At 47.6% G+C, this 26,510-nt stretch overlaps 1 protein-coding gene across 19 annotated transcripts in view; it reads left to right on the forward strand.

The window, feature by feature from the left end:
• KALRN (kalirin RhoGEF kinase) overlaps positions 1-26,510 on the forward strand; it is a 659,950-nt gene that overhangs the window by 182,226 nt on the left and 451,214 nt on the right. For all 19 annotated transcript variants that reach the window (XM_035710078.2, XM_025474776.3, XM_049105377.1 and 16 more), the window contains exons 2-3: positions 8,896-8,970; positions 16,176-16,290. Coding sequence is in view for 18 of the 19 variants with exons in the window: in XM_025474776.3 (XP_025330561.1) it covers positions 8,896-8,970; positions 16,176-16,290 (190 nt within the window). In the remaining variant the exon portion in view is untranslated. The remainder of the gene's footprint in view (positions 1-8,895; positions 8,971-16,175; positions 16,291-26,510) is intronic.

A 26,510-nucleotide genomic window follows, 5' to 3' on the forward strand; every position in this document is an offset into this window, starting at 1 on the left:
AGCAAATATACTGCTAATGTTCAACAGTTGATTCATATTCATCACTGACTAATTCATCACTGGCTAATGTTCTGTGTTACTTTGAGGACCGATGCAACAGTAATAGCCAGTGTAACAAAAAAGACAATAAATCTACCACCATCACCATCATCCATGAGGTATGAGCACTTGAAATACCCTAGTCAGTTAGCAAAGAATCAGTTTTTCGAAAGTGATGGGCAGACAGAACCACTTCTGGAGTGGCCATTTTCTTATGTCTAGAGAACACTGCATGTTGTCAAGTTTTCTGGGGAGGGAGGGATTGAGGCAGGGTGAGCGAGGGAGCCTGTGTGTATCACAGCTGAGGTCTCAACTCAGCTAATATTAAATCTTGTGAAGAATAAACAGAAACGGTTTGCTCATTAGCTGGGCTTAGAGAGGTGTCACCCACATGTTTAAAGTGCTAATTATTAGTGATCTTTAATGCAGCTAATTTAGCAATGGTGTTACAATTTTCTGCTCTTCAAAAGTAGCCCATTAGCCAGGCCTTTATATCTAATATTGACTTTGGAGAGTTAATATTGAAATTGGCGCAATTAGAGTTCATGTGGAAGCCTGAGAGAGAGAAAGACGAAGATCGGGGTAGAAATGGGCAGGGAGAAGGACAGGGGCAGGGAGGGGTACAGCAGTCCGTGAGCATCGTCGGTGTGGAGGGCGCCGTTGCTCCGAAGCTGTGTCCTGGGCACTGGAGACACAGAGGTGGGCACCCGGCCCCGCATCCGGAGGGATCCAGGGGTGGCAGTGGAGATGGCACAAGAGCGAGGGGCCTGCCCTGTGACATGCAGAGGAGGAACCAGCTCAGCCTGTGCAGGGGAGGAGGCACCGGGGGTGAGGGTAGGGGGACGCCGGGAGGAGATACACAGCTCACCGTGGTGCAGGGGGGGTGAATGGACATTGTGGGGAGTGATGAACAGGTGTGTGTCGGGCTTTGCTTCTCCCTGGTGTAATGACTGCTGCATCACGTGTGCTGCATCACGATGCATGAGACCAAGAGGGTTTGCTTGGAAAGGCTTCGTATTTAAAAGAGGAGCCCGTGTCTTTGCTTTTCCCCTTCTCCCTTTCTCCACTGAAGTCGGGTTGGCTGAGGCTTGTGAATGCCCTTGTCTTGGAAGTGCCAGGGAGGAGGAGAGCTCCGCCACAGGGAGGGAGGACGCTGCTGGGGCAGGTTCCACATTGGCAGGTGTCCCTGGTGAGGGACTGAGGCTGCGGGGAGCACTGTGGGCAGGTGGATCCCCAGGTGGGGGACAGACAGGCCGGTGCATCCGCACCCCGAGCTGTGTGTTCTCACAGGGCTGCCCAGTCTCTTTCTCTGACACATTTATTCCTTCCTGTCAGCGCGCATGTACTGCCTCAGTGGCAGTTGTTTTAACTAGAGCTCCAAGGAACCTGTGTGTGGCTGCTGGAGGAGCTTTGCAGCAGCCAGTTGCTCAACTGCTCATTAGCATCTCTGAAGAGGGGACAAGACACTCACCTCCACCTCTGGGTGCTGGTGGTTCTCTCTCTCTCTCTCTTTTTTTATTTTAAAGATTTTATTTATTTGTTCATGAGACACACACACACACACACACACACACACACACACAGAGAGGCAGAGACATAGGAGGAGGGAGAAGCAGGCTCCATGCAGGGAGCCCGACGTGGGACTCGATCCGGGGTCTCCAGGATCACACCTGGGCTGAAGGCAGGCGCTCAACCGCTGAGCCACCTGGGCGTCCCTGTGTATCTCTCTCAACAGCTCGTCCTCTCTTGCTCTGACCCATTTCCTCTCATTCTTGCCACTTCTCTCTCCTTCTCTTGTGTTATAGGAAAGAGGTGAAAGGACAGTGGGGGGATGAAGGTCATCGCCTCTCCCCAGCGTGACTTCTTCCTGTCCCCAGCTGCACGACAGTGTCTTCCCCCAGGGCCTTGCCCATTGAGTCCCTGCACAGAAGGGACACGTCCTTACGTCCTTAAGGCTCTTTCCTTTATGATTCAGGTCCACATGGCACCTCCATGGGGTCTTCCTCAGGCTGGCAGCTCCCAGCAGGTGCCTCACAGACAAGCATTCTTCTGGCTTCTCTTGGAACTTCAGGAGAAGATAAAAAGACGAAGTTCCAGTGCCCCCCGCCCCCATATTCCAGCCGCCACCTCAGCAAGGGCCACATGTCTCATCCTCCCCCAGCTCCTTGCACAGTGGAATGTGACGTGGGGTTTGCAGTCAGAGCCTGCTGGTTCCAGCTCTGTTCTGGAACCACAGCCCTCCTCTCAGATTCCCGCAGCTCTGGCCTGTGCTGTGGGGCAGTCCCTGCTCCCTGAGCTTCTGAAGGTACCCGCAGGCACATCTTTACTGATGCCTTCCCAGGAGCCCGCCCTCGGGAGGTATCGGGTTCAGAGTGGGATCGCAGAGCCCATCTACCACCTCCGTGCCCCCCTTTCCATCATTCGCTAACCCTGCTTTTCTGTTCAGCCAGTATGCTCTCTCCATCTCTGGCCCGTGACCTGCTTGCCCCTTCCTCTCTGTCTTGGCTGGTGCCACTTGCCACCAGGACACTGATCTGTGGCCCGTACTCAAACCCTGGTTCAAAGACCACCTTCCGGGGGATCTGTCCCTATAAGTCGCCTCCTACTCACACCACTCTAACTCTCTGTCTTCTTAGGACCCACATGTTTCAGTCCAGTATCTCTGGAGTCTCTTTTGTATGACAGGCACTGTGCTAAGTGCTGGGGGTAGGGCCAAGGGTAAGACATGGCCCCTACCCTCAGGGCCTTGGAATCCGTTAATGGTGAGTAGAATGAAAATATAGGAATGACTTCGAAGAGATGATGAAGTACGAGGCACAGTCAGGGATGACTCCACTTGACAAGAAGATTATGGAAACTGCACAGAAGAAGTGATGGATTCGAGAGAAATTGAAGAGGTGGAGTTAGCAGAACCAAGCGAGTGAACTGATATTTGGAATGTAGGAGTGGGAGGGGTCTAGGTGGGTCTAGGCTCTGTTTGGGTTTGTTAGCGGGTGATGGCACCAAAAACCAGGATATGGGGGATAAAGGACAGCCAGGCTGGGGGCGGGGGGAGGGTCTTCATCAGAACCTCAGAATTGTAAATTGTTTTTCATACCAAGTCTGGCAACCTCTTGGTGTCACGGGAAATGGGCACTGGGTATTTACTGGGCTGAAGACTCTCAGAGGGCAGAAACTGGGTCTTCCCTCCAAGGGAGAGAATTGCCTGAGATGAGCACTGTGATCTCATTAGATGTGGAGCTCCTAGGTAGGGGCACCTCTCCTTCCTCTGTTTCTCATCCAGTGTTGCCCAGCGTTCAGGGCTGGGAGTGGAGAGTGCAGGTGCGATGAAGAGTCATAAACCGACCGACTCCTTGTCCTCCAGGGCCATCTCAGAGATGGTGTCTTGATCTGTAAATGCATCTGAGTCCTATATGACTCTGAGAGCAGTTAGAGAAGGTGGGGCTCTGAGGGTTGGGGTAGTGAGGAAGATTCGTTGTGAAATTAAAATATCTGGTACATGAGAGAATGGTTTAAGCCACCAAAATTCTGAGCGGTTTGGACAGATGTTGTTCACAACTACTCCTACCGCCATAAAATAAGACATGGTCCAGTCTCAGTGCCCTGGTGGGGGAAACTTCTCTATCTCTCTGATAGCCTTTTCACTCCAGAGCCGAATCTGGGTGACAGGTTCTAGGGTAGTGGCTGACTTTTTGGAATTATTGGGCGGTGGTGAGGGGTCTTCCCATGGTGGATGTGGGAGGGGTGACGGGCAGCACTAGATCAGATTTTAGAGGCTCTACTTAGACTAGACTAAAGGATGTTTTTACCTATCTTTGTCTCTGAGGCAACTCTGGAATAGAAAGACCTACTTTAGTGTGTAGATCTTCCTTAAATGCATCGTGTATATGAGTCACTGGGGTTTCTTGTTAAAATGCAGGTTCTGATTCAGCAGGTCTGGGATGAGGCCTAGATTTGGCATCTCTAGCAAGGTCCTAGCTGGTCAGGTGATACTTGTTACTTTGAGTAGCGAGGCTTTAGGGCTGACCTTTCCTTTGAGCTCCCTTGCACTCTGTTCAGGTGATGTCCTATCTCGGATAACAGCTCACTGTCCTATCTGTATAGCTGCCTATCTCTGCCTGCAAGCCCCCTGGAGAGTGGGGTCTGCTGCTTATTTGTCTAAGTACTGCCATGCCTCACATAAGGCATAGCACATAATAGGTGCTCACCGAAGAACTGATGAAAGAATGACTCTGAAAGAGGAAACAGTCCTAAGTATGCCCAAACTAAGGCTCCACCTCATGAGCTCTTCGAATTCTCAACTGTAAACTAAACATCTTCTGTGCACCAGTCCGTTGGTGACTCAGGGCCACTTTGATCAGGGCCTCCATGCCGGACACATAGGGATGGAGTGGAAAGAGGAGGCCGAGGCCTGCCTGAGCATTGGTGAAGCAGGGTCAGGCCCACTTGAGGCAATGAGATAATAATAAAATACTTACAGTGAGTGCACATTAAGGGAGTGTGGCCTAGAACGAAAAGGGAATAAAGAGCAATGTATGGGTTAGGTACCCTAGCACCTTGCACCTCCAAATGCTCAACACTTAGCTGCTTGTGTCTTCACTTGTTGAGATCAGCATCGTTTCCTGGATGAGGCTAGCATGGAGCCCAATGCATGCAGTGGCCCTGGGGTACTCACTGCCTTCCCGGAGTCATGAAGCAACCGATAGAGGGCCTTTGACCCAAGGGCCAGCCCTGCTGTTGCCACGTGGGGCCCTGCAGAGGCTGGGAGCCAGAGTGGTGGAGGTGGGCGCTTTCCCGCATGGGGAAGGCTGACTAGGAAAAGTGAAGGGGAACAGGCAGCAGCAATGGAAGCATAACACCGTTTGGAGCAAGGAGGAGGCAAAAGTGGGGCTTCGAGAAGTTCCATGCTGGAGATCCTGGGGAGATGGCGGTGGTAATTTTTACTTCCCTAATAGATGTGGAGCATTTCAACTTTGCTAATTAACCGAACAGCAGGCTTGTAATTCTGACAGCAGCAGGACACAAATGGGGTGGGATTAGTGCTGAATGAATGCCAGCGAAGCATGCCTTTGTCCTTAAGAGAAAGCACGGAACTCACGTTGGGTCAGGTCCATGAGGGTGCCCTCTGGTTCTTTTTTTCCTACAGTAACTCCAAAGGCACCAGGGCTTTAATTTCTTCTCAGGATTTCTTGAGAGCTAGCAAGGGGCCTGCTGTTTCAACAGGCACTTCTTTGAAAGGGGGAAGCTGATCTGTGGTTGGTCTAGAGTCTGTAGGGTAATAGTGCTATTATCAAATATACCTTGTATCAGAGATAGGAATTGCAGGTCAGGTCGGCCTGCCTCCTCCGAGGTGTGTATGCCTTACAGAAGTTCTCCCATCACTAGCCTTCCATTCTGGTACCTTGGGATGTCCGCACAATGGAGTGAAGTGTCTTGGGCATCCCAGTTCCTGAGCTGATTTCTGGAAAAGAACACCCTGGGAGGCCAGCGAAGAGCTGTTTTATCTTCCCAAAGCACACTGAACCTTGTTAGGGAGTTCGTTTCTAGGACTTTCTCTCAAAGCATATTGATCTGATAATCCAAGGATCTGAAAGGCCAATAAATATGAAGAAAAGGTTTAAAAAAGTCTCAGACTCTCAGAGCTGAGCAGGACCCTGTAGATCATCTACGCAGATCACCAGCACCTGGTGTGACAGATGAGGCCGCTGACCTCGCGCATGTCACTTGAGAAAGGGTTACCATTTCATTCATTTCTTTATCCTTTCATCAAATATTTATTGAACATTTTCTATGAGTCTGCCCAGACATGTACCTGATAGTGAAAACATGTTGCTATTTCATTGGTCCTGTTTGAATTCGTGTTCGATGGACTTCCCCTTTATTCTAGAGCCCAACAGCTGGCTTCACAAGGGCCTGGGGGAATTGATACATAGGACCTTCAGCCAGAGCAAATAGGTTTTCTACTCAAGGTCGCCAACTTCTGAGCTGCTGGGCTAATTAGTTTAGCTCTACTTGGCTTTACATAACGCATACATTGTTGAAAAGTTGTTTGTAATTCAATTTTTGGCAAATGAAAAACTAACTCAAACCATTAAGGCAACTTTTATTTAAAGAGACCCTGGAGCAAATCCTTTTATAATGTGAAAAATCTTGTTGTTGTTGGAAACGATTATCCCCAAGTTAAGGATTTTGTAAATCTAGATACTTTAGGTTTTCTTATGGTAGACTCACAACCTGGGAGGTAGTTCAGCTGTGCTCTCCCCTAGACCGGGGAATACTCTGGCCTGGGAAGAGGAAGCCCTTGGGATCTTGGACCAGCCCAACCCAAGATACTGACATTTACTCCAGCCAATTGCCAATGGTTGCAAGCTGCTGGGACAAGCCACTGCCTTTTTCTCAGGCCCTGGAGTCTGGAGGGGAGAAGAAACAGGTGGGGCATGATGAGTGGACTGTGAGGGATGGAATTCAGAGCACCCTCTTGCTCTCCTTCCGTGAGTGCAAGCAATGAGGGGGTAGGTGAGGGAACCTTTTGCTTCCATTATAGCAACTTCCGAGGTCTTCCTTAATGTCTGGGGACTTCATGGAATTAAAGCCATCTTGCATACTTTAAAGGAAGTAGGGGAGAGGAAGAGCAGTAGGAAAAATAGGACAGGGGTTTTGGAGAGAAGGTTGTGTGGATTCTTGTCATACAGTAAAATCTCATTCATTTGGGCCTTGATCTTTTTTTTTTTTTAAGATTTTATTTATTTATTCATGAGAGACACAGAGAGAGAGAGAGGCAGAGACACAGGCAGAGCGAGAGAAGCAGGCTTCATGCAGCGATCCTGATGTGGGACATGATCCCAGGTCTCCAGGATCACGCCCTGGGCTGAAGGCAGGCGCTCAACCGCTGAGCCACCCAGGAATCCCAAGCCTTGATCTTTTTGGATTTATAAATAATCTGGAAGTAGATGGGACTGAACTTGAACCTTTCTTATAAATTTTTTCCTATAGCAATTACTAGTGTATGTAGTGGTATAGAGGAGAATGTCTTAAAACTGATGTACACATATATTTCATATATGACAACAGAGGCATCATTCTACACAAACAATTCACGCATCAGCTAGAGATGATCCTTGTCTGCTTGGTGCAGCCACATAGGACTCTTCCCTGCCAAGGAAACTGAAACATCTTATTTCATGAAGCTGAAAAAAAAAAAAACCTATATATTTGTAAATTCTATAATAATTTACATTGATCCTAACTGGTTTCTACTAGTGAGATTTAAGTTTTCCTGTGTTGGGACACAAAGAGTGTAAAGATCTGTACAAAACAATGCTTATAGTTGGAGTTGTTTTTTCTTAATTTTTTTTGTCATATTTTTTTCATTCTCAGAGTGAGCCTTGGAGGGGGTTCTTCTGGCATTGGGTGCTGTGGGCCAGCTTGTAAAGAGAAGCAAATGATGAATAAAAAGGCTCAGTGTATTTATGTAGTGAAAAATGGAGAAGGAATAGATGAAATGGTCAGAGATACTTTGGAAATTTGTTTGGGGTCAGGACATAACCCCTGACCATGGCAACTGGAGACACATCTTTCCTCCTCTTTGGTGGAGCGTGCAACTGGTTCATTTCCCTTCCCTAAGCCAGTGATTCTAATCTTGGGCTGTTACCAGAATTCCCAGGTGAGTCTCTTGAAGCAGTAAGGGTTTAGAAGTTAAGAAAGCCCTGCGTGGGACCATCCTTCCCAGTACGTTTCTCTGCAGATTGTCAAACTGGGACTGTGAGGTAGTAAGCCAAGTGGGGAAAGGCACTAGGACGGTTGCCTGTGGTCTCTGGTTCTGTTTCACTGAGCTGACACAGAACCTCCTCTCCTCTGGGATCCTTGTGTGTGATAGCCTCGTGCTGATGTACAGCAGAGATTCCAGTTATAGCTCACAGAGTGTGGGCTGGCTCTCCCTGAGGGTCCTTGTAGGGTGCTTGGGTTAAATGTAAGGGCGCAGTGGGCCGACCCGGGATTTTATATGTGTGTGTGTGGTGGTTGGGGGGGGGGGGGGCCTTCTCTTCCCACGTGCCTTGAACTCACCAGGTTGGGTTGTCCTTTGAGGTTATTGTTTCTCGTGGCACATCATTATTTTCCATTCTATGTGAGCCACAGGCCTCTGCTTCCAACCCCCTAACAGGAAGTCCGCTGGACCCCAGAGGGGACTTTGAAGCTGAGGAGCAAAATTTAGGCAGAGAATGAATTGCTGAAGAAGGGAGTGCATTTCCTTCCCAGGAGACTGATGTCTCCACACCTCCTGTGTGTTGTGGACTGGTGAGGGTGACATTGAGGGGGAGGAGGAAGAAGGGTATTGCATTCAACTTTGCTTCCCACTTGGGGATATTGTGATTTGCTTGTATAATTTGTATAGTGAAAACTAAGAGTCACTGTGCCAGGTAGAGGAAAGGCAAACACAATTATTTAGGGCATTGTGGTCCATCTTGATATTAATTATCCTGTTCCATTGGTATTCACTGAGTGCTTACCGTGTACCAGACACCATGCTAGGCAAAGAGGTACAAAAGTGGCTTTTAAAAAGCCCCATCGTCAAGTTGCAGGGCTGTGGTTGTTGCCTGCGAGGCACGGAGCTTTGTATATGTGGTGGGGGCAACCTGGACCGTCCTCTCCCTGGAAGGGACACCTCTGTGGCCTGGCATCATGTGGAAGTGTCTTATCTGTTGTGGACCTTCTCCTGTCCCACTGGGCTGGGCTGTAGCACCTGAACAAGGCACAACTTTCTGGCGTGTGATGGGGTTGGGCCGCTGAGGGAGGGACCCAGGGATTCATCCGTCTGACCTCTTTCATCCTGATTCCTTCTGTTTTGTCATCCCACAGGGTCTTTTCGGAATGATGGTTTGAAAGCTTCTGATGTCCTTCCTATCCTAAAGGAAAAAGTGGCCTTCGTGTCTGGTGAGTGTCTGTGGAACTTTGGTCTGAAAGGGACCTGGAAGGGTGTATACGCACATGCGTGTAAGCAATCACTTCTTGGTGTGTGAGAGAGAAGTTGGTGGGGGGTGGGTGGCATTTGGAGTGGATGGCTGCATCCTTGCTCCAGGGACAGTCAGAAAGAGGAGGGAGAGCCTGGATCCCAGCTGGGTGCTCTGGGAGACGTTCACAACCATAAACCTGACCTCACCTCACCCTCCCAGGCCTATCAGGTCCCTCATGGGCCTCTATGGGAGGTGCTCCAGCTGGAGGAGTCTGTTTACCTCACACATTCCCAGAGGTTTTATTTGGGTTCATCTCTGAGCCGATCATGGGTAGGAGATTAAGATGTTTTCTAGCTCCTCTTTATCTTTCCTTCTTGGCAAAGGGAACTCAGTTGAGTGTTTGTATTCATTCATTTATTTTTCTGAATCATGACTTGCAAATATTTATTTCCGACTTTCTTCTCCAACTCATCTGTGCACCTGGATCTTTTGATGTCTGATTCAGGGGTCAGCGAACTATAGCCTGTGAGCCAGCCACCTGTTTCTATAAGTAAAATCTTATTGGAACACAGCCACATGCATGTGTTTAGGTAGTATTAGTTTCCTATTGCTGCTGTAACAAGTTACCATAAATTTGGTAGCATACAGTAATAGAAATGTATTCTCTCATGGTTCGGGAGGCTGGAAATTCAAAATCCAATTTGCTGGTCTGAAACCAAGGTGTCAGCAGGTCTGTGCTACTTCCAGAGGCTCTTTTTTTTTTTTAAAGTATTTATTTATTTATTTATTCATGAGAGACACAGAGAGAGAGAGAGAGAGAGGCAGAGACACAGGCAGAGAGAGGAGAAGCAGGCTCCATGCAGGGAGCCCGACGTAGGACTCGATCCCAGGACCCCAGGGTCACGCCCTGGGCTGAAGGCAGATGCTCAACCGCTGAGCCACCCGGGCGTCCCAACTTCCAGAGGCTCTTAAGAGAGAGCTTGCCTCTTGCCTCTTGCCTCTTGCCTCATCCAGCTTCCGGTGACTGCCAGCATTCCGGGGTTTGCAGCCATGTCACTCCCATCTCTGCCTCTGTGGTCACATTGCCTTTTCCTCTTCTGTCTGTATCAGATCTCCCTCTGCCTCCCTTGAAGGAAGATACCTATAACTGCTTGCTCACATAACCTAGGATAATCTTCCCATCTCAGGAGCCTCGACGTAGTCACATCTGTTGAGTCTTTTTTTCTAAATAAGCTAACATTTACAGGTTGCAGGGATTAGGGCCTGATATTTTGGGGGGCTGCTGTTCAGCCTGCTACGGGCGGTGTCAGTGGCTACTTGCTAACTACAACAGCAGAGCCGAGTAGTTTCATCAGAGCCCAGATGGCCATGAGTTTAAATTATTTACTATCTGGACCTTTCAGTTTGGTGGCCTGTGATATAATTGAAGGCGAGCTACCGGGGCGCCAGCGTCACCCTGGGCTCCATCGCAGGCCTCCATTATAGACTCTCCAGCAGGGGCTGGCCTGATGGCAATGCCCCATCAAGGAGCACATTGAAAGAAACACACCCCAGTGCTCGTGCCTTGTGGACTGGGCCTTTGTTTCTGGATAATCCTGATTGTCTACAAGGAGTGGTGATAGAGTCAAAGGGAAAGAGCAAATACAGCCCGCAGTATATGGCTTCATTCCTCAGGTGCTGCTTGGCCTGGCTGATGGGCAACAGAGAAAATGGAGAGAAGAAAGAGAGAGAGAGGAGGGGCTTGGGGGGAGGAAAGACCAAGCAGCAGGGGCCTCCTGCCTACTGAGAGGAAGGTGAGACACTGATGATTCAGAGTGTGGAGATTGTTGTTATTGTTACTATTATTTGTAGCAGCAGCAGCAGCAGCAGTAGTGATACCTGTGCTTTACTGTTGTGGCCGCGAGATGACACTGAGAAGCTGCCTTTCCCCGTTAGTGTCAGGTGCTTACACATCTTAGCAGGTAGTGAAGCCGTCACTGAACGTGTTGCAACACAGGCTGAACCGCCCCTTGGTGGGACCCTGGGCAGTGATTTCAGGGTGGGTAGAAGTGTAGTGAGACAACCTGAAAAGCCTTTGTACGCCTGGATCGGAGTGCTTGCTGGACATGTGGGAGGACCCTGCGTGGAAGTCCGGGGGGGCCGCTGGGCAGCGCTAAGCCGCTGCCTTCCAGGACGCGGCCCACAGGCCCCTACTGCTGACTCTCTGCTCCCGAGTAGAGCCCCATCACTTCGTTTCTTCTTCTTCCTCCTGGTGGCCCTGAGCCTCATTTAACCTGATGTCCTTCTGTCCCCTGGGTATCCTGCTAATCCTCGCATTTCTCTTGTGCCCAAACAAGCACTACCTGCAGTGCTCTATCCATACCTTCTGCCAGCTTGAGCCTCTCCTCTCCTTCTCAAGCCAGTTCCTACTTTGCCTCCTCCAGGAGGCCTTTCTGGCTTGAATGCAGAGCCTCTGAACACCATCCTGTCCTGCGTCAATGTAGGACATAGGAGTGCAGATACAGTACATTCTGACATGGGAACCCTTGTTTGATTGTTCATGCCTTGTTTTTTTCTTTTTTTAAAAAGATTTTATTTATTTATTCATCAGAAACAGAGAGAGAGAGAGGCAGAGACACAGGCAGAGGGAGAAGCAGACTCCATGCAGGGAGCCCGACACGTGGGACTCTATCCCGATCCCCTGGCCTCCAGGATCACACACTGGGCGAAGGTGGTGCTAAACTGCTGAGCCACCTGGGCTGCCCCCAAGCCTTGTCTTTTCTCATGTAAATTAAGCTGGACCCCTGAGGCGGGGGCCCAGCCAGCCCAACTCTAGAGAGTTGTCCTAAGGGAGCGCACAGGAGCAAGGAGCCGTCCAGCACGAGGCAGGTAGAAGTCTGCCAGGGCAGGAGCAAGGGGGCTGGGGGTGTGCATTCACACCCTTGTACTGATGTGGGCTGAGCAGTCTTATTCATCTGTGCATGGTGCCAGGAGCTTTTGGACTTAGGGAACATTGTCTTTCCATGCTGGCGACGGATGCTGAGGATGCTAGGGAGACAGCTGGCTGCATCTAAAAAAAAATAATAATAATAATAAAAAAACAATAACAGAAACAGGAAACAAACCAGTAAAGCCTCTTATATCCTGAGCTTTTAAAAGAAAAGAAACACAAGAATAAAACAAAACAAAACAAAACAACCCAGAATTAAATAATGCAGTGTAGCAATCGCATTTCTTTCTGAGCAGGAAGGTGGCAAGTGGAGAAGCAAAGCGTTGGCTGTGCCTGCCCTCCTCTGCCAGTGCCCCCAGCGTGGCCAGGGAAAAGGAGCCTGTGCTGCCATGGGAACGCACATTTGGAATAATCCAGCACAGCCCTACAGCTTCTGCATGTGGGTGTGTGCACGTGAGTGTGACAGGATCTGTGGCTGTGCCTCAGGGAGCCTCTGTCTTTCCAGCCCGGCCGTCCTGCTCTGCATTCAAGACCTGGGCATTCCCCGCCTTTGCCCCCTCTGGCTTCTTCTGAGCGCATGCGTGCCCCCCCCCACCCCTGAACAGCACCCATTTGTGCCTTTTATCCAGTCTGCTTGTACAGAGCTCATCTCACCTCTGTGACCTTTCTGTGCACTCACACCCTCCTTTTGGCCACCCCTGATGTCCCTCTCTGCCTCCTTATCTCCCACCAACGTTATCTGTGCGGCTGCTGTGCCACAATCTTATGGGCAGAGCAGAGACCTGGACCCAGGTCTCTCAAAGTGTGTTCCATAGAACAGCAGTCCCACAAGATGAGCCTCAAAAAAAGAAAAAGGGGTTGTATACTCCTAAGTGTGGGAATGCATATCATAGCTGCCTCCTGGAGGTTTGCCATGTTCATGAAAGCACATGTCTATTAAACACATGAAACCATCTCCCGAACTACAGAGTAACCTCATTCCCTTGGGGGAAAAAAAAATCATATATATCCATCGACATCTTGCAGAACTTTACTACATGGACCAAACTTTTGGTTTAATTCCCTTGATGCATTTTCTTGTTTCCATCTACCCTCCCACTCCCCGCCTTCCCCAGTTGCCCTAACTGGAGCCTGATAGCCCCTGAAATTTTTGAGCACTGTCCCTCTTCTGGCTCAATCAGGGAAGCCTTAACTACCCCTGCTTTTAGCCTTGTCTCTTCCCCGACCTTGTCCTGCCCTGCCTCTAGGGAAGGGGATCAGTGTCACTTCTGGAACATCAGACCGTCCGTCCCCTCCTCCTTTTTCCATTTTATCTCTGTCCTGAAGCTCCTGGAACCAAAGCCTCACACAGGCAGGCCCACAGCAGGAATGAGGTGAGTGAAGGAATGGCTCTTTTGACGACTCTGCGAGCATCTGTATTGCCTTTTCAAAGCCTGGCTACTTTTGTCTTGCACCCTCTCAGATCCACCTCCATGATGTGCACTGACGTCAGCGGGGGGTTCTCATTCTTCATCTCTGTTTATCACCCTCTGTAACTGCAGTACCCATGTCAATGATCCATTCTCCTACATATTCATGGCGGCTCAGCCTTCTTGGTACCAAGGTTTTCCACCTCCTTACCTTGGCCATGCGTGTCCAAGACCTTAACTCTGACATGTGTGTCTATGGCCTTAGTGCCTTACCTTTGATCCTTTCTGATATTCCCCTATACATTGGGAAAGGATGGACAGCAGATGAGCAAAACATCTGCTGTCCCCTCTTCCCTGGGAGCTCATGATCCAGCAAGACATTTCCTCCCTTCCCTGGGCCCTCCCCGCTTATGCACGCACTAGCTTGATTTGCCTTCACTCAAGTGAGAACCTGTCATGGACACCATGGCTAGACCCCAATAGAGCTCTCACCATGCCCGAGGTCCCTGCCTCATCCCTCTTAGCCCACCTCAATGCAGTCCTGCTGTTCGTCCTCTAGGGATGCTGACCAGTGACGGTCTGCTCCCCTTTTTCCCAAATACCTCAAGCCTATCCTGGCCCTTGGTAGGTGGGCTAGTTTGCTATTTTACCTGAAGAACAATGTCTCCCAGGTAGGCTGACTTCATCCCTCTCCTTAATTTATCTGTTTCCTCCTCCCTCTCTGATTTCTATCAGTTTGCTTCAGAGAAGGGGGCAGGACCTCTCTCCCCTTGCACCCGCTCTGAGGCCTCGTCTACCCAAGGTCCCACTCTTTCCAGCACAATGGCTTTTTCTCTCTGCTCATTCCTCTTCTGCTTCCGACATCCTTATTCTTACAAGGTTATCTCCTTTCTGACAAACACCTGGCTGATCCTGCTGCCCCTTCTCAAATCCCTATCCATGCTTCCTGAAGGGGGTGGGGGCTGTACTGCTCCAGGCTTTCTCCCCTCTTTCCCCCCTCCTCTGCCATCTGGAACCTTGCCCAGCCATATTTATGAAACTCTTGTTTCCAAGGGCAGAACTGGCTCTAGCTTAGGAAGTACAGTGTCGATAGTCGTCCAAGCTCCTTAGTGAGCCTTTGCCAAGCAGACCAGCCTTGGCTCCCCATGTTCTCATGGCTCTACGGTGTCCATGGAAGGTCAGGAAGAAAGGCAGAAACTTGCAGTTAAAACCGTCCAAGGGTGGAAAATCCTTAGGGTGGGTCAAGGCTAGAGAGGAAGGGTGAGGGTATGGGAGATGCTCCTAGTTTTGGGAAACCTTCCATCTAATCCTTCTGCTTCCTTTTCTTCATGTGGAAGGCAGTTGGGAAGTGGGGATCATTTCCAAGGCAGATGAGTTGGGGGTGGCTATTCATACAAAGAACTAGGGCCTGTGGTATGGAAGGTCTGGAGCTGGGGGCTCAGGTCCAACTCTGTGGTATATCTACACAAATCTGCTCCAGTGTGGGGCTGGGGGTGGTGGTGGTACCGCTGAAACATTTTTTTCCATCAGGGCAAATTTCTCAGTGGCCCTGATCTTGTTTGACATTTTTTTCGTTGCGGCCTTCTTATTTCTTCTTCAAGAGTATTCTGGAAATGTTCGGATTTTGTTTGTCATGCCTCCCTTCTGTCTATGGCTTCAGGACCCTCCAACCAGAGGGAAACATTATTCATGAGCCCACACTTGGGTGGGGACTCTGGGAGGCTCCGTCTTTCTTTGAGAGAGCTCCTTCTTCAGGGCTGATCTTTAAGCTTCTTTTCCACTGTTGGTGATGGCCATGCCAATGCCTCCTCCTTGTAGTACATCCCCTTGAGGTCCCCACTCTGGAGGGTGTCGGGGAGCAGCCTGGGATGTGTGCAGGACTCTGTGCTCATGACACAGAGGTTTTCTTCGTGTAATAACCAGTGCCTGTAAAGGCATACCTTAACTTTGTCCCCCGTGACCCTCCTGAGAAACTTGGTCCTGCTTCCTAATCATGGTGCCCATTAAGGAATACATTTTTAAATGATGACAATAAATAGTGAATAGAAAGTTTAGGAAAAAAGTGGAAAGAAAAAACAGCCACGTGAAATCCTAACCTTCTAATGGCAACAATGATCATCATTTCACTATACTCCTTCCTGCTTTTTTTTTTAATGTGATATTTAGAAAACATTTATAATCATAGTGCGTACATATGCATTTGCAGTGATTAAGACCTTGAGCATCCTGGTTTCTGATAACGATTCCCGTGCTCCTCCAGCAGGACTGACAGGTGGCACCTCAGGCAGGCAGGCAGGCAGGCAGGCAGGCAGGCAGGGGTGGATCTTTGGCTGTGCAGAGAACACTTAACATCTTTTCTATGAATCTAAAACCCTCCGAGCAGTGATGTCCTGGATGGATGCTTTCAGGCTTTCTCACCACGGTAGCCAGTGAATCCTGAACACTTCTGCCTCACGGAGATCTGTGAAGAGAAGCGAACTGAAGGTTAAATTTCCGAAGCCCACAGCTGTGTTCTCCATAGGAGGAGGCATCGCCGCCTTCCTGATCATCTCCCACTGGTAGAGAGCTTTGCATCTCAAAGTGCTCAGTCCTCACGGCCACCCTGTAAAATGCTCATCGTTGTTTTCATCTGCACTTTGCAGTGAGCTAGTAGAGCAGTCAGAAGACTTGCCCAGGGTCGCACAGGTGAACCATGTCCAAATCCCACGCCTTCACCTAAGCAGTGACCGTGTTTCCCTGGGTGCAGGGTTTCTGCCTGTTGCCACCCACACTCAGCCGGACTCCTTCTTCCTGTTGGCCACACTTTCTGGCTGGTTTTCCTAACTGCTCTCCTCTTCCTCCCTGCAGGGGGCCGTGATAAGCGAGGCGGACCCATCCTGACCTTCCCTGCTCGCAGCAATCATGACAGAATAAGACAGGAAGACCTGCGGAAACTCGTGACCTATCTGGCCAGTGTGCCAAGGTGAGGTGGGGGGGAAGGTCCTGCGGGGGAGGGAGCCGAATGACGCTCCATCCTGCCAGGGGCCCCGTTGTTTCTGCCCTTGAAGTGGATTCTCATTATTCCTGGAACAACATCACCCACAGTTCACCTTGTTCTCATCATTCCCATTGTCACTGCTGGGATTCATTTTAACGGAGTGCGAGCCCTGGGCGGAGGTGAGAGCAAGGACAGGGCCTGGAGCGGGAGACGCTGTGGCCTGGGGAGGAGAGTGGGAAGTGGCCAGTTTCCTTAGGAGAGTGGGAAATCTGGCAGAGTCCACTCTGGCTTGTGCAATGGATTATTTTCAAAACCTCTGGCTTGTGGATATGTTTATGGCTTTTGGAGTTTGCAGCAAATAGCTCCTCTTGTGTCACACAGCTAGATGCAGCCCTCAGCTCAATCTAGGTCACCATTTTCAACAGGGCTAATGCTGCCTGCAAGGGGGATGAAAATCGTGTCGGGGTTAGGGGGGTTGGCTAGTGAAAAGTTTGCTCTTTTATGTTTTAAGCACAGATAGACATACTGTACCTAAAAAGGCGTATATTCATGATATTAAAATTTCATTGGGTGGGGGCGCCGGGGTGGCTCAGTGGGTTGAGCGTCTGACTCCATTTCGGCTCAGGTAATGATCTCAGGGTCCTGGAATCAGGCCCTGAGTTGCGGCCAAGCTCAGTGGGGAGTCTGCTTGGGAGTCCCTCTCCCTCTGCCTCTGCCTCTCTCTCCACTTATGTGCGCTCTCTCTCTCTAAAATAAATAAAAGTCTTTCTAAAAAATCCATTGGATGGAGCAGTTAAGGAAAAAAAGCATTAAAAAGCTCATTTGATGCAGGGAATGATGATAGTTTTAACAGGTTGAGAAACACTGGTTTCTGAGTGCTTCCAGGTGGTACTGGCCACATTGGTGGTGGAAAGAGACATGTCGAGGACATGGCCTGTAGCTTTTAAGAAGGGAGATGAGAGGCCTTTGTAGACTCAGAGATAAATAGCATGTGAGAGCTCGAATAGCCCTGAGAAGCAGTCTAGGCGACTATGTGTTGTGTTCTGTTTAGGAATCAGGGTTAGTGGCCATGAGAGCTGCTCACAGGATATCGATATGTGCCAGTGGCAGGCCTAGAACTCTGCCCTCTTGACTCCTGCCCCAGGGCTCTCCCATCCTTGTGCTTGGCTAGAGAGATTTCTGTTCTCTAGACTTGGTGGAGCTGGAGCCTGTCAAGTGTTTGTTGTGGCAAATAAGAAGTGGTGCCTTGGGCCTTTGGAATCTTATCTCTGAGCATTTTATAGGAGAATTAGTAAAGTACAGAGAGGAGCTCCATATTAAGCTCTTCCTCTGCTGGGAGACCTTGGATAATTGTTGAAAGTGCTGACTGGGGAGCCTGGGTGGCTCCGTCGGTTAAACTTCTGCATTTGGCTCAGGTCACGATCTCAGGGTCCTGGGATCGAGCCCCATATTGGGCTCCCTGCTCAGCGAGGAGTCTGCTTCTCCCTCTCCCTCTGCCCTCCTCTTGCTTGTGCTCTCTCTCTCTCTCTTTCCCTCTTGCTTGCTCTCTTTCATAAATAAATAAATAAATAAATAAATAAATAAATAAATAAATAATAATAAATCTTTTAAAAAAGGAAGTGCTGATTAGGTTCCTGAAGCAGGTGTCCAATGAGGCAAGCACTATTTAAAAGTGCTATGAAGGAGACAAATGTAAAGGGATCGGTGGATGGTGATGGGCAGGTGGCAAGGGGGTTTAAGAGCAGTCATCCAGTTCTTTGGAAGATAGACTAGAATGGAGAGCCCGGAAGAGCTGCAGCAGACGACTGTGCACAAACATGTCAAATAGTGTCAATTTTTTTTCTTTATGATATCCCGTTGGGGGCCAGGAAAGAGATAAAAGTTCTTAAGTTCCAATGAAAGGGATTTGGTTTAAATCCAAAGAACTTCTAAACTTTGAGTGCAGGAGTCTTTGGGTGAAGAGTAGAGTAGAATACTTTTGCTTTTTTTCTTGGAGATCTTTGTACAGAAGAAATATTCCCATCTGTCTCAGACCCAAGGAGATGGACTAAATCACTCATGATTGATGTAGGTAATTTAGCAATTTAGTCATCTAGGAGCTAAGCAGTTTTAAAAGCACCTTTCCCCAGTATATTAGTAACAGGCATTTTCTAAAGCAATTTACAAGAAAAGTTTTCATGAGGACCCATGATGAACTTTCAATTCTTTAGAGCCAGAAGAAATTGGGGTCCCAGGAGACATGAAGGGGACTTTTTTTTTTCTTTCTGGTATGTTTATCACATCCCTGCAGCTGATGCACCCTTACCTTCTAAAGAATAGAAGGTAAAAGAATTGGAAGAATACTTTTCTTCATTCTGATTTGCTAAGCAAAGACAGGACAATATATATTGGAAGCAATTAAAAAGGAAAGATTTCTGCTGGGTGGAGGGGAATGAAACCCAAGAGGGCCTGAGGGGAAGGTCACAGAAAAGGAGAAACAATGCATTGCCATTGAAGGAATATACTAGATGCAAGCTCCCTGCTTCTCAGAGGTGGTCCCAGGCATTGCATCCCATGCCCGTGAGAACAGAAAAGGTTCTTCCCAGGTTCTGGCAGGTGGGAGGCAAGAATCCCCTTGCCACCTTCTTCAGTGGGAAGAATTGTTCTTGGAGGCCTTCTGCTTCTGTCCCGAGGGTCTTTGTCTACCAGGAGCGTGAGCACCTGGCAAGTTGCAGAGTTTACCAACCAGTCACCCCCACCCATCACTTCCTAATTCTGTTGGCCCCAAGTTCACACAGGACTACTGTTGGAAACAAAACCTGAAACAGAATTGTTCCAAAGACAGTGAAGTCTGAGGAGGGAAACTGAAGAACTTCAGAGGTCAGATAGTGTTCGCCACTCTTCTACCCAGCCATGGCTTTGGGAAAGAAGGGAAACTACGAAAATGATTAGGCTGAAACTAGATTAGGCTGATGATATTGATGAGAAGAAATGATCTATTCTGGGTCATGGCCCAGGGGGGCTAAAAGACAGGCTCCTGTTGGGGTAGAGTGTACCCGGCAGACTTGTGTAATCATCTGTAGGTGACATTTGATGTTCATTTATTCATATATTTATTAATTCTTTATTTAACAAATATTTAGAGCCTCTACATGAGCATTCTTGGTGAGCAGGAACAGACATTTTGATAAAGTTAGGTAAAAACTGGGTATTTCCCCACCCAGTGCAAACCAGTAGCCATAATGGGCGGTACAATATGTGACTGTGCTGGTAGCATAAGAGATGAGCTGGCCAGCAGAAGATAAGCAAATAAGGACCAGTAAATAATGAAAGAAGATCCTGGAGTCTCAGGAACCAGTCATCTTGAGGGCCAATCTGGCATCAGTCTAGAATAGATGATTAAATAGATGGTTGTGAAAATTTAGAAATGAACAGGAAAAAAATAGTCCCACTACGCTCTGTGAAGGCCAGGCCACTTCTGGACCACTGCGTTCTGCAACACTGAGCCCTGCCAGTCCATTTTAAGAATGACATTGACCCCTTAGACTACTGTCAGGGGAGCAGCATATTGAGGGATCCACATTCTGGGTCTCTGCAGTTGAAGAATTGAAGGATATTTTCTGGCAGGAATGAAAATGGAAGAAAAGTGGTTCCTGACGCCAGGTGTCAGGAGAACTACCCCAAAGAGGAGGGAGGAGACAAGGTTAGAGAATGGGACTCTGACATGAAGGGCCCGCCTATGTGGGAGCTGTGCAGCAGTCTTGCCGCTGTCTTTGGAGAAAGTGAGCTTCCTGTCCGTGGAGACTGGGTGACCTTCTGTTAGGGAGGCTGTAAGAAGAATTCTTCCATTGGACTGGAGGCTGGATTGGATAATTTCTAAGAGGCTCTCTTGTCCCAAATTTTGTGTTTCTGATATTGGGAGAAAAAAAAAACAACACATCGTAAAATCTAGGACTTCAAGAGTATTATTCCCCACCCCCCCCACCCCCGGCCTTGAACATACGCTTCCTTTCTCAGGCTCCCTAAGTAAGTGAGGGCCTGGAATTTCACTTCGGATGGTGTCTATATCTGAAACCCTAAGAAAATTGCTTTCTAGGCCTCTTGGATTCAGGATAGGAATTTAGGGGCATCACCTGGAACTAAGGATCATCCTAGAGTGTGATGATTTGGAACAGTCCTAGTTAGTCTTTGGGGATCCATCTTGCCCTAAGGTACGTCCTTTCCAACTTCTCTTTCATGCTCCTGATGGGTTTGAGCACCCATCTCCGGGATCTACTCCATGCTTTCTATCATCTTCTGAGGAATCACAGACCATCAGAGTAGGAAGAGGCCTGAAAAGCCTTCCAACTCAACTTGCTCCATTTACTGAATTCAACAAATGTTTACTGAGTGCCTACTATGAGGCAGGGCCTGGCTAGGTAGGTATCTTGGTGAGCTCTCATGTTCTCTTTTCTGACTGTCATCCATGCTATAGTCAGCTAACTTTCCTATCCTTCTTGTCTGCTATCTGCTTGCAGCTACTTGTACATGAAAGGAACAGAAAGGAAATACTCAGATATAATCAGCTGATGAATGTTCCTAGAAATTGAGAGACAGGATAGCGCATTTAGCCTGAGAGTAAATAATTGTCCAGGCAGAGCTCACAGTGTGGATAATCTACTCACTGTGATTATTGAGAGTTGACCAAATGCTGGAAATAGGAATGTCTAAGTAGCCAGTAAAAAAAACAAAAACAAAAACAAAACATATATATATCCTGGGTTATTTCTATTGCATTGAATTTCTCCTATTCATCGTCATTGTTATCCTGCTTTGTCATGACCATCTTTCCGCTGCTTCTAAGGGCACCAATTGTTAGCCCCTTGATGTCTCTGCCACTTAATTCTGCTCTTAGCAGTGCAGCTGAGATGTTAAGTGTTCTGGCAAGAAAGGCAGATATACTGGTGAGGCAGGATGACAAGGAATTAAGATGGGATACTCTGTTACGCCAATCAAACCAAGGTGCCAATATTCACAGCTTATTATTTGATAACACTTGCTTTTGTTCTACTGATTTCAGCAAGAGATGAATTGGGCTTATAGCCAGCACTGTCTTTGTGCCGCATCACCAGAAAATAGAAATTCTCAGAAAGAGCCAGAAGGACAGTTAAAAGATGAGTTAAAAACTGCAAGGGTTTCCTCCCACTATACTCAGCCTTAGAGAGCCCCAGCTATCCAAACTGTCATCACTGAGTGTGTTTTATTGCAAGGGCCTGTTGAGATGTGTTGTTGACATCCTGCCCTTTGTTCTGGGATCGTCAATTAAAGGAGGATATGGGGAGTACAGATAGAAGGTCCAGAAAATAGGACCAGTGAGAACATTGGCCTAAAACTTACACCTTTTCACATTCATTTTAAATTTATTTTGTGGGGCACCTGGGTGGTTCAGTCCATTAAGTGTCTGCCTTTGGCTCAGGTTGTGATCCCAGGGTCCTGGGCTCGAACCCCACATCAGGCTCCTAGCTTAGTGGGGAGTCTGCTTCTCCCTCTCCCTCTGCCCCTCCCCACCTCTTGTGCTCACTCTCTCTCTCTCCTCTGTCAAGTAAATAAATAAAATCTAAAAAAGTTTTTTTTTTAATTTTTTATTAATTTATGATAGTCACAGAGAGAGAGCGAGAGAGAGAGAGGCAGAGAGAGAAGCAGGCTCCATGCACCGGGAGCCCGACGTGGGATTCGATCCCGGGTCTCCAGGATCGCGCCCTGGGCCAAAGGCAGGCGCCAAACCGCTGCGCCACCCAGGGATCCCAAAATCTAAAAAAGTTTAAAAAAATAAATAAATTTAGTTTCTTGCTTATGTCTATAGAGAGCTTATAATGTCTATTAGAGTTCCCAGATTCTACACAAATTTGAGCAATAGCAGTTAAGCAGTCCCTCTTGTTGAGCTGTGTGTAACACAAGTCCTGAAGAGCAAATAGTGTTCTACTCTGCTGCTGAGGAACAAAAAATCACAACAGTAACTACCCTCATTAGCCATCACCTCCCTTGGAGCTGTGCAGACCTTCACAGTGAAGGGCGGAGAGGTGTCCTAGAATAGAAGATGCTGAGGTTCAGATCCCAGCTCGAGGACTTCTCAGTCCTGAAGCACATGGCCTTGCAACCTGGGCAATCTGAGAAGAGTTTAATGAAGGCACCATTTACAATTCTGCAGGCGAGGAACAGGGAAACCAGGAAGGTTTGGATCCCCAAGTTATTACAGAAACTAGAAATAGCAGGGAGGGGAGATGCTGCTACTTGTAGGCCTGAAGAAGCAAGATGGGGAGCGGTTCCCAGAATCTGGAGAGAGACAGCTGTGTGAGAGGACTGCCTGATGGAGCTGTGGCCTTGGGTGATGCCACGATGGGAGGCAAGGGGAACCCATACTCTTATTTCACTGTCCTCCCCTTCTCTAACCTCCTGCCATCGTTTGTCGTTGACTGAATGCAGCCAGAGCCAGTGACAGGGAGCCCATTGATGCAGTCCATGTGGTTCAACCTCCCAGGGCATCCAGCTGAGGGAAGAGGATGGAGAATGGATTTGGAGGGGCAAATGGAAGATATCTGGCAGAGGGTGAAAACTTGGGCATGTTACTCAACATTTCTGGTCCAATATTCTGATTTTTAATTTAGGAAAAGAATGCCCGTCTCACAAGGGTGTGGTAAAGAAATTATGTAGCCATCTCTCTGTAGCACCCAGGCACTCAGTACTTCTCAATCTGTCTCCTAAAGACGAATAATAGGGTGACGGGCACTGAGGGGGGCACTTGATGGGATGAGCACTGGGTGTTATACTAAATGTTGGCAAATCGAACTCCAATAAAAAAAATAAAAATGGGGGGGATCCCTGGGTGGCTCAGTGATTTGGCGCCTGCCTTTGGCCCAGGGCGCGATCCTGGAGTCCCGGGATCAGGTCCCGCATCGGGCTCCCGGCATGGAGCCTGCTTCTCCCTCTGCCTGTGTCTCTGCCTCTCTCTCTCTCTCTCTGTCTATCATAAATAAATAAATCTTAAAAAAAAAAATAAAGAGAATAATAATTATATATACACATACATATCTAGTAATATTTGCTCTATATTAAGGAATAGATATAATGTATATGTAAGTTATGAACCATAATAATAAAATGAACCCCTGAGAGCCCACCCTCCAACTTCAGAAGCAGAGTATCACCTCTCCTTTAAAGCTACCTATGGCTCCTCCTCACTCCAATCCTGCTTACATTCCCCAGAAACAACCACTATTCTGAGTTTTGTGTTTATCCACGTCTTGCTTTTTTGGTGTAGTTTACCACAAATTTTCATAAACAATATATTGTTAGTTTTGCTTGTTTTTAAGTTTTATAAAAATGGTATCATACCGTATGTCGTTTTCTTTGACTCACCTTTTGGAACTACCGTGATAGTCGGCAACATGAATTCTCAAATGTGATTTTGAGTGGGGAAAAGGCACTTAATGGGTCCAACCTCTGGAACTGATCTATTAAGTAATAAATAAATGCTTTAACCTACATTATTGCACTATTATAAGTATTTTGCATCTGCTGATATGCATTTTGAAGCTGGTTTACTTTCTTGACTGTGCCGTCACTGGACTTGGCGGGTCTGGCCAGCACTCAGCTCTGTTGGAGCTGAAGGGCCAGAGGGTCTCTTGGAAACCCTGTGAAAAGCAACTGTGTGTGTGGCAGAGGCAGAGCCAGCCATGATACTTCAAATGTAGAGTCAAGCACTTGTGATTCCCTGGAGAACTATAACCTGGATGATCAGAGGCGGAAACCATGTGGTCATGAAGTAGCTATGGGAAGCAGACCTGGTTATTCCAGGAACCAGTGATTGCCTTTAGGTGATAAATCAAGGACCCCGCGTTGGACCAAGCATTCCCGATGGAGAGAGGAATGTCGTTTGTCTTGCGCATGTTGTCTTCAATGTAACCCTTGGAAGGGACGTGGATTTGGTGAGAGTGGGGCTAACAGTAGCGGACTAGCAGAGGAGGACACGTGAGCTTGAGGGAGAGTGCTGATCCTGGAAATGAGGCAGGGGGTTCCAGCCCAAGAAGAATGAGCCCAGAAACTTCTGTTCTAGGGGAAGAAATGGACATGGTTGCCGACAAATTTCCTCCCCTGTAAAATAGGCATAAAAGGATTACTAAACACAACAGTGGTGAGGATTACACAAGAACCCATGGACGGAGCCCAGCCCTGGACTTGGCACGCAGAAGGGGCTGCTGGCAAACAGCAGGTCTTTCCCTTTCCTTGCTTGAAAGTGGAGACTTTGTTTTGCCACCTGTCCTCCCCTGCTCCTTGTACTGCTTTGTCAAAGTCTGGCTCAGGTTGATGATTTAGGTTAGGATTAGAGCTAGCAGGAATGGCAGTGATAGCAGTGAGGTCACACCTAGCAGACATATAAGAAACTGATGGGAGGATTAACACATCCCTCTTGACCTCTTTTATTAGTTAGAAAACCACTTCTTTATTATAGAAAATAAGTGCAGGAAAATATAAAGAATTACAGTAAATACTTGTAACTCTACCGTGTAGAGATAGGAACAAATATTGACATATTTCCTTCCAAGTTTTATTTAGAACTTATAAAAAAACAGAATTGAATTATATGGCTTATTTAATTTTGCTTCTTGTTTCATTCCACTTTGCATTATGCCATGAGATTATTTTCTTAGCATTAAACACCTTTTATGCATAATAGTGTGTCTTGGGGTGCACCATGTTTTAATTAGCGCTGTCATTAGTCATCTAAGTCATTTTCGTTTCATGGCTATATATAACTCCCAGTAAACACCTTTGTGTATAAACCTTTGTCTACTTTTCAGATGGTTTCTTTGGGATAGATTTGTGGACAATCACAGACTTTTTTTTTTTTTTTTTTTTTTAAGGCTGGTAATTCACATTGCCAGATTGCTTTCCAAATTTCCTAATTTATATTTCCAGTATGCCTTTCCTGAGACTTCCAAGTCTTGACGTTTCTCCAGATTTGTTTATTTGCTCATCAATCACCAGGCCTCACTGTGCAAACAACGTTATTGCCATCATTAAGAAGCCCTGACGTAGTGCCACGTGTTACCCACCGAAGCCTGATCCTGGATTTGAAAAGAGTGAAGGGGTTGGTCACAGGGCCTGCCATTTGGGGGCCTCTCAGGTCAGGATTCTTTTTGCTTTCCTGAACTAGGAGGCCTCTTCATGGGAGCCATACATTAAAGTCTGGATCTGACATGAAATCTAGAAGGACTTCATTGCTTTTTGCCCACAGCGAGTTTTTAGTTTTGCCTTTGGATGTGTTTCAGCTCATTGGCTGGTGGTGCAGTGAGCTCTTGCCTTGGCTCAGAGTGGTTGTTGACCTCCTCTGTGCTCCTCTGCACTGAGGACATGACCTGCCTTCCAACTTAGGTCTCCTTGGAGTCTGTCTCTGTGTAGCAATGTTGCATGAGCCTCCAAAGCTTAGGTATGGCCCCGTGTTTTCTGCCTTAGGCTGCTGAAGCTTAGGCCTCACCCACATCAGGCTGATTGGGAAACACACATTTCTGATGCCACCTTGATTAGGGTCATTTCAACATGTCAGTCGAAATAAGTCCCAGGACATTCAGGTCTTCCTGGAATTCATGCTAGGGGATTAGGATGATTTAAATTTAGCTCTGACTTATATGTCCATGTTGGAAATAAAGGAGTTCCCTGAATATACAGATGCTGGAGAGACAGGCTAGTGCTAGGGAAGAAGAGTATATTTTTCACTTAGTAGGTTCCAGATTTGGGGCAGTTTCCCCCTGCTCTACTATGTGATTGTTTTTTAACATGTTTTGTATTTCTTACTTCACCTGTCATTGGTTAGGTCTTATCATGTGCCCTCACTGGTGTTTGAGGTTGTGTACATTTTAGGCATACGTTTTATTATGTTATAAAACTAATTTTGTAGAGAGAGCCTTTATTATATACTGGCAAGTTAGGTATGCTGCCACCAAGTGGTGGAGTACCTCTGCTCAGCTACCCAAGGACACAGGGCTTTGTTAGGCGCTCTCAGTGGTAATATTCTTCTTTCTCCTCATTAGACCTTGGATTTTTCTAGGCTTTACATTTTTTTTTTTTGAGGCTTTGCACTTTTAAAGTTTTATTGAAACACTGAAAATTAAGCACTAAGGAACAAAATTCTTTTCCAACTGCAAAATGGGTTTAATATAATCTTTCTCAGAGGACTTATAAGTAGATAT

This window comes from Canis lupus, chromosome 33, assembly GCF_003254725.2.
Source record: "Canis lupus dingo isolate Sandy chromosome 33, ASM325472v2, whole genome shotgun sequence".
Taxonomy (NCBI): Eukaryota; Metazoa; Chordata; class Mammalia; order Carnivora; family Canidae; genus Canis; species Canis lupus.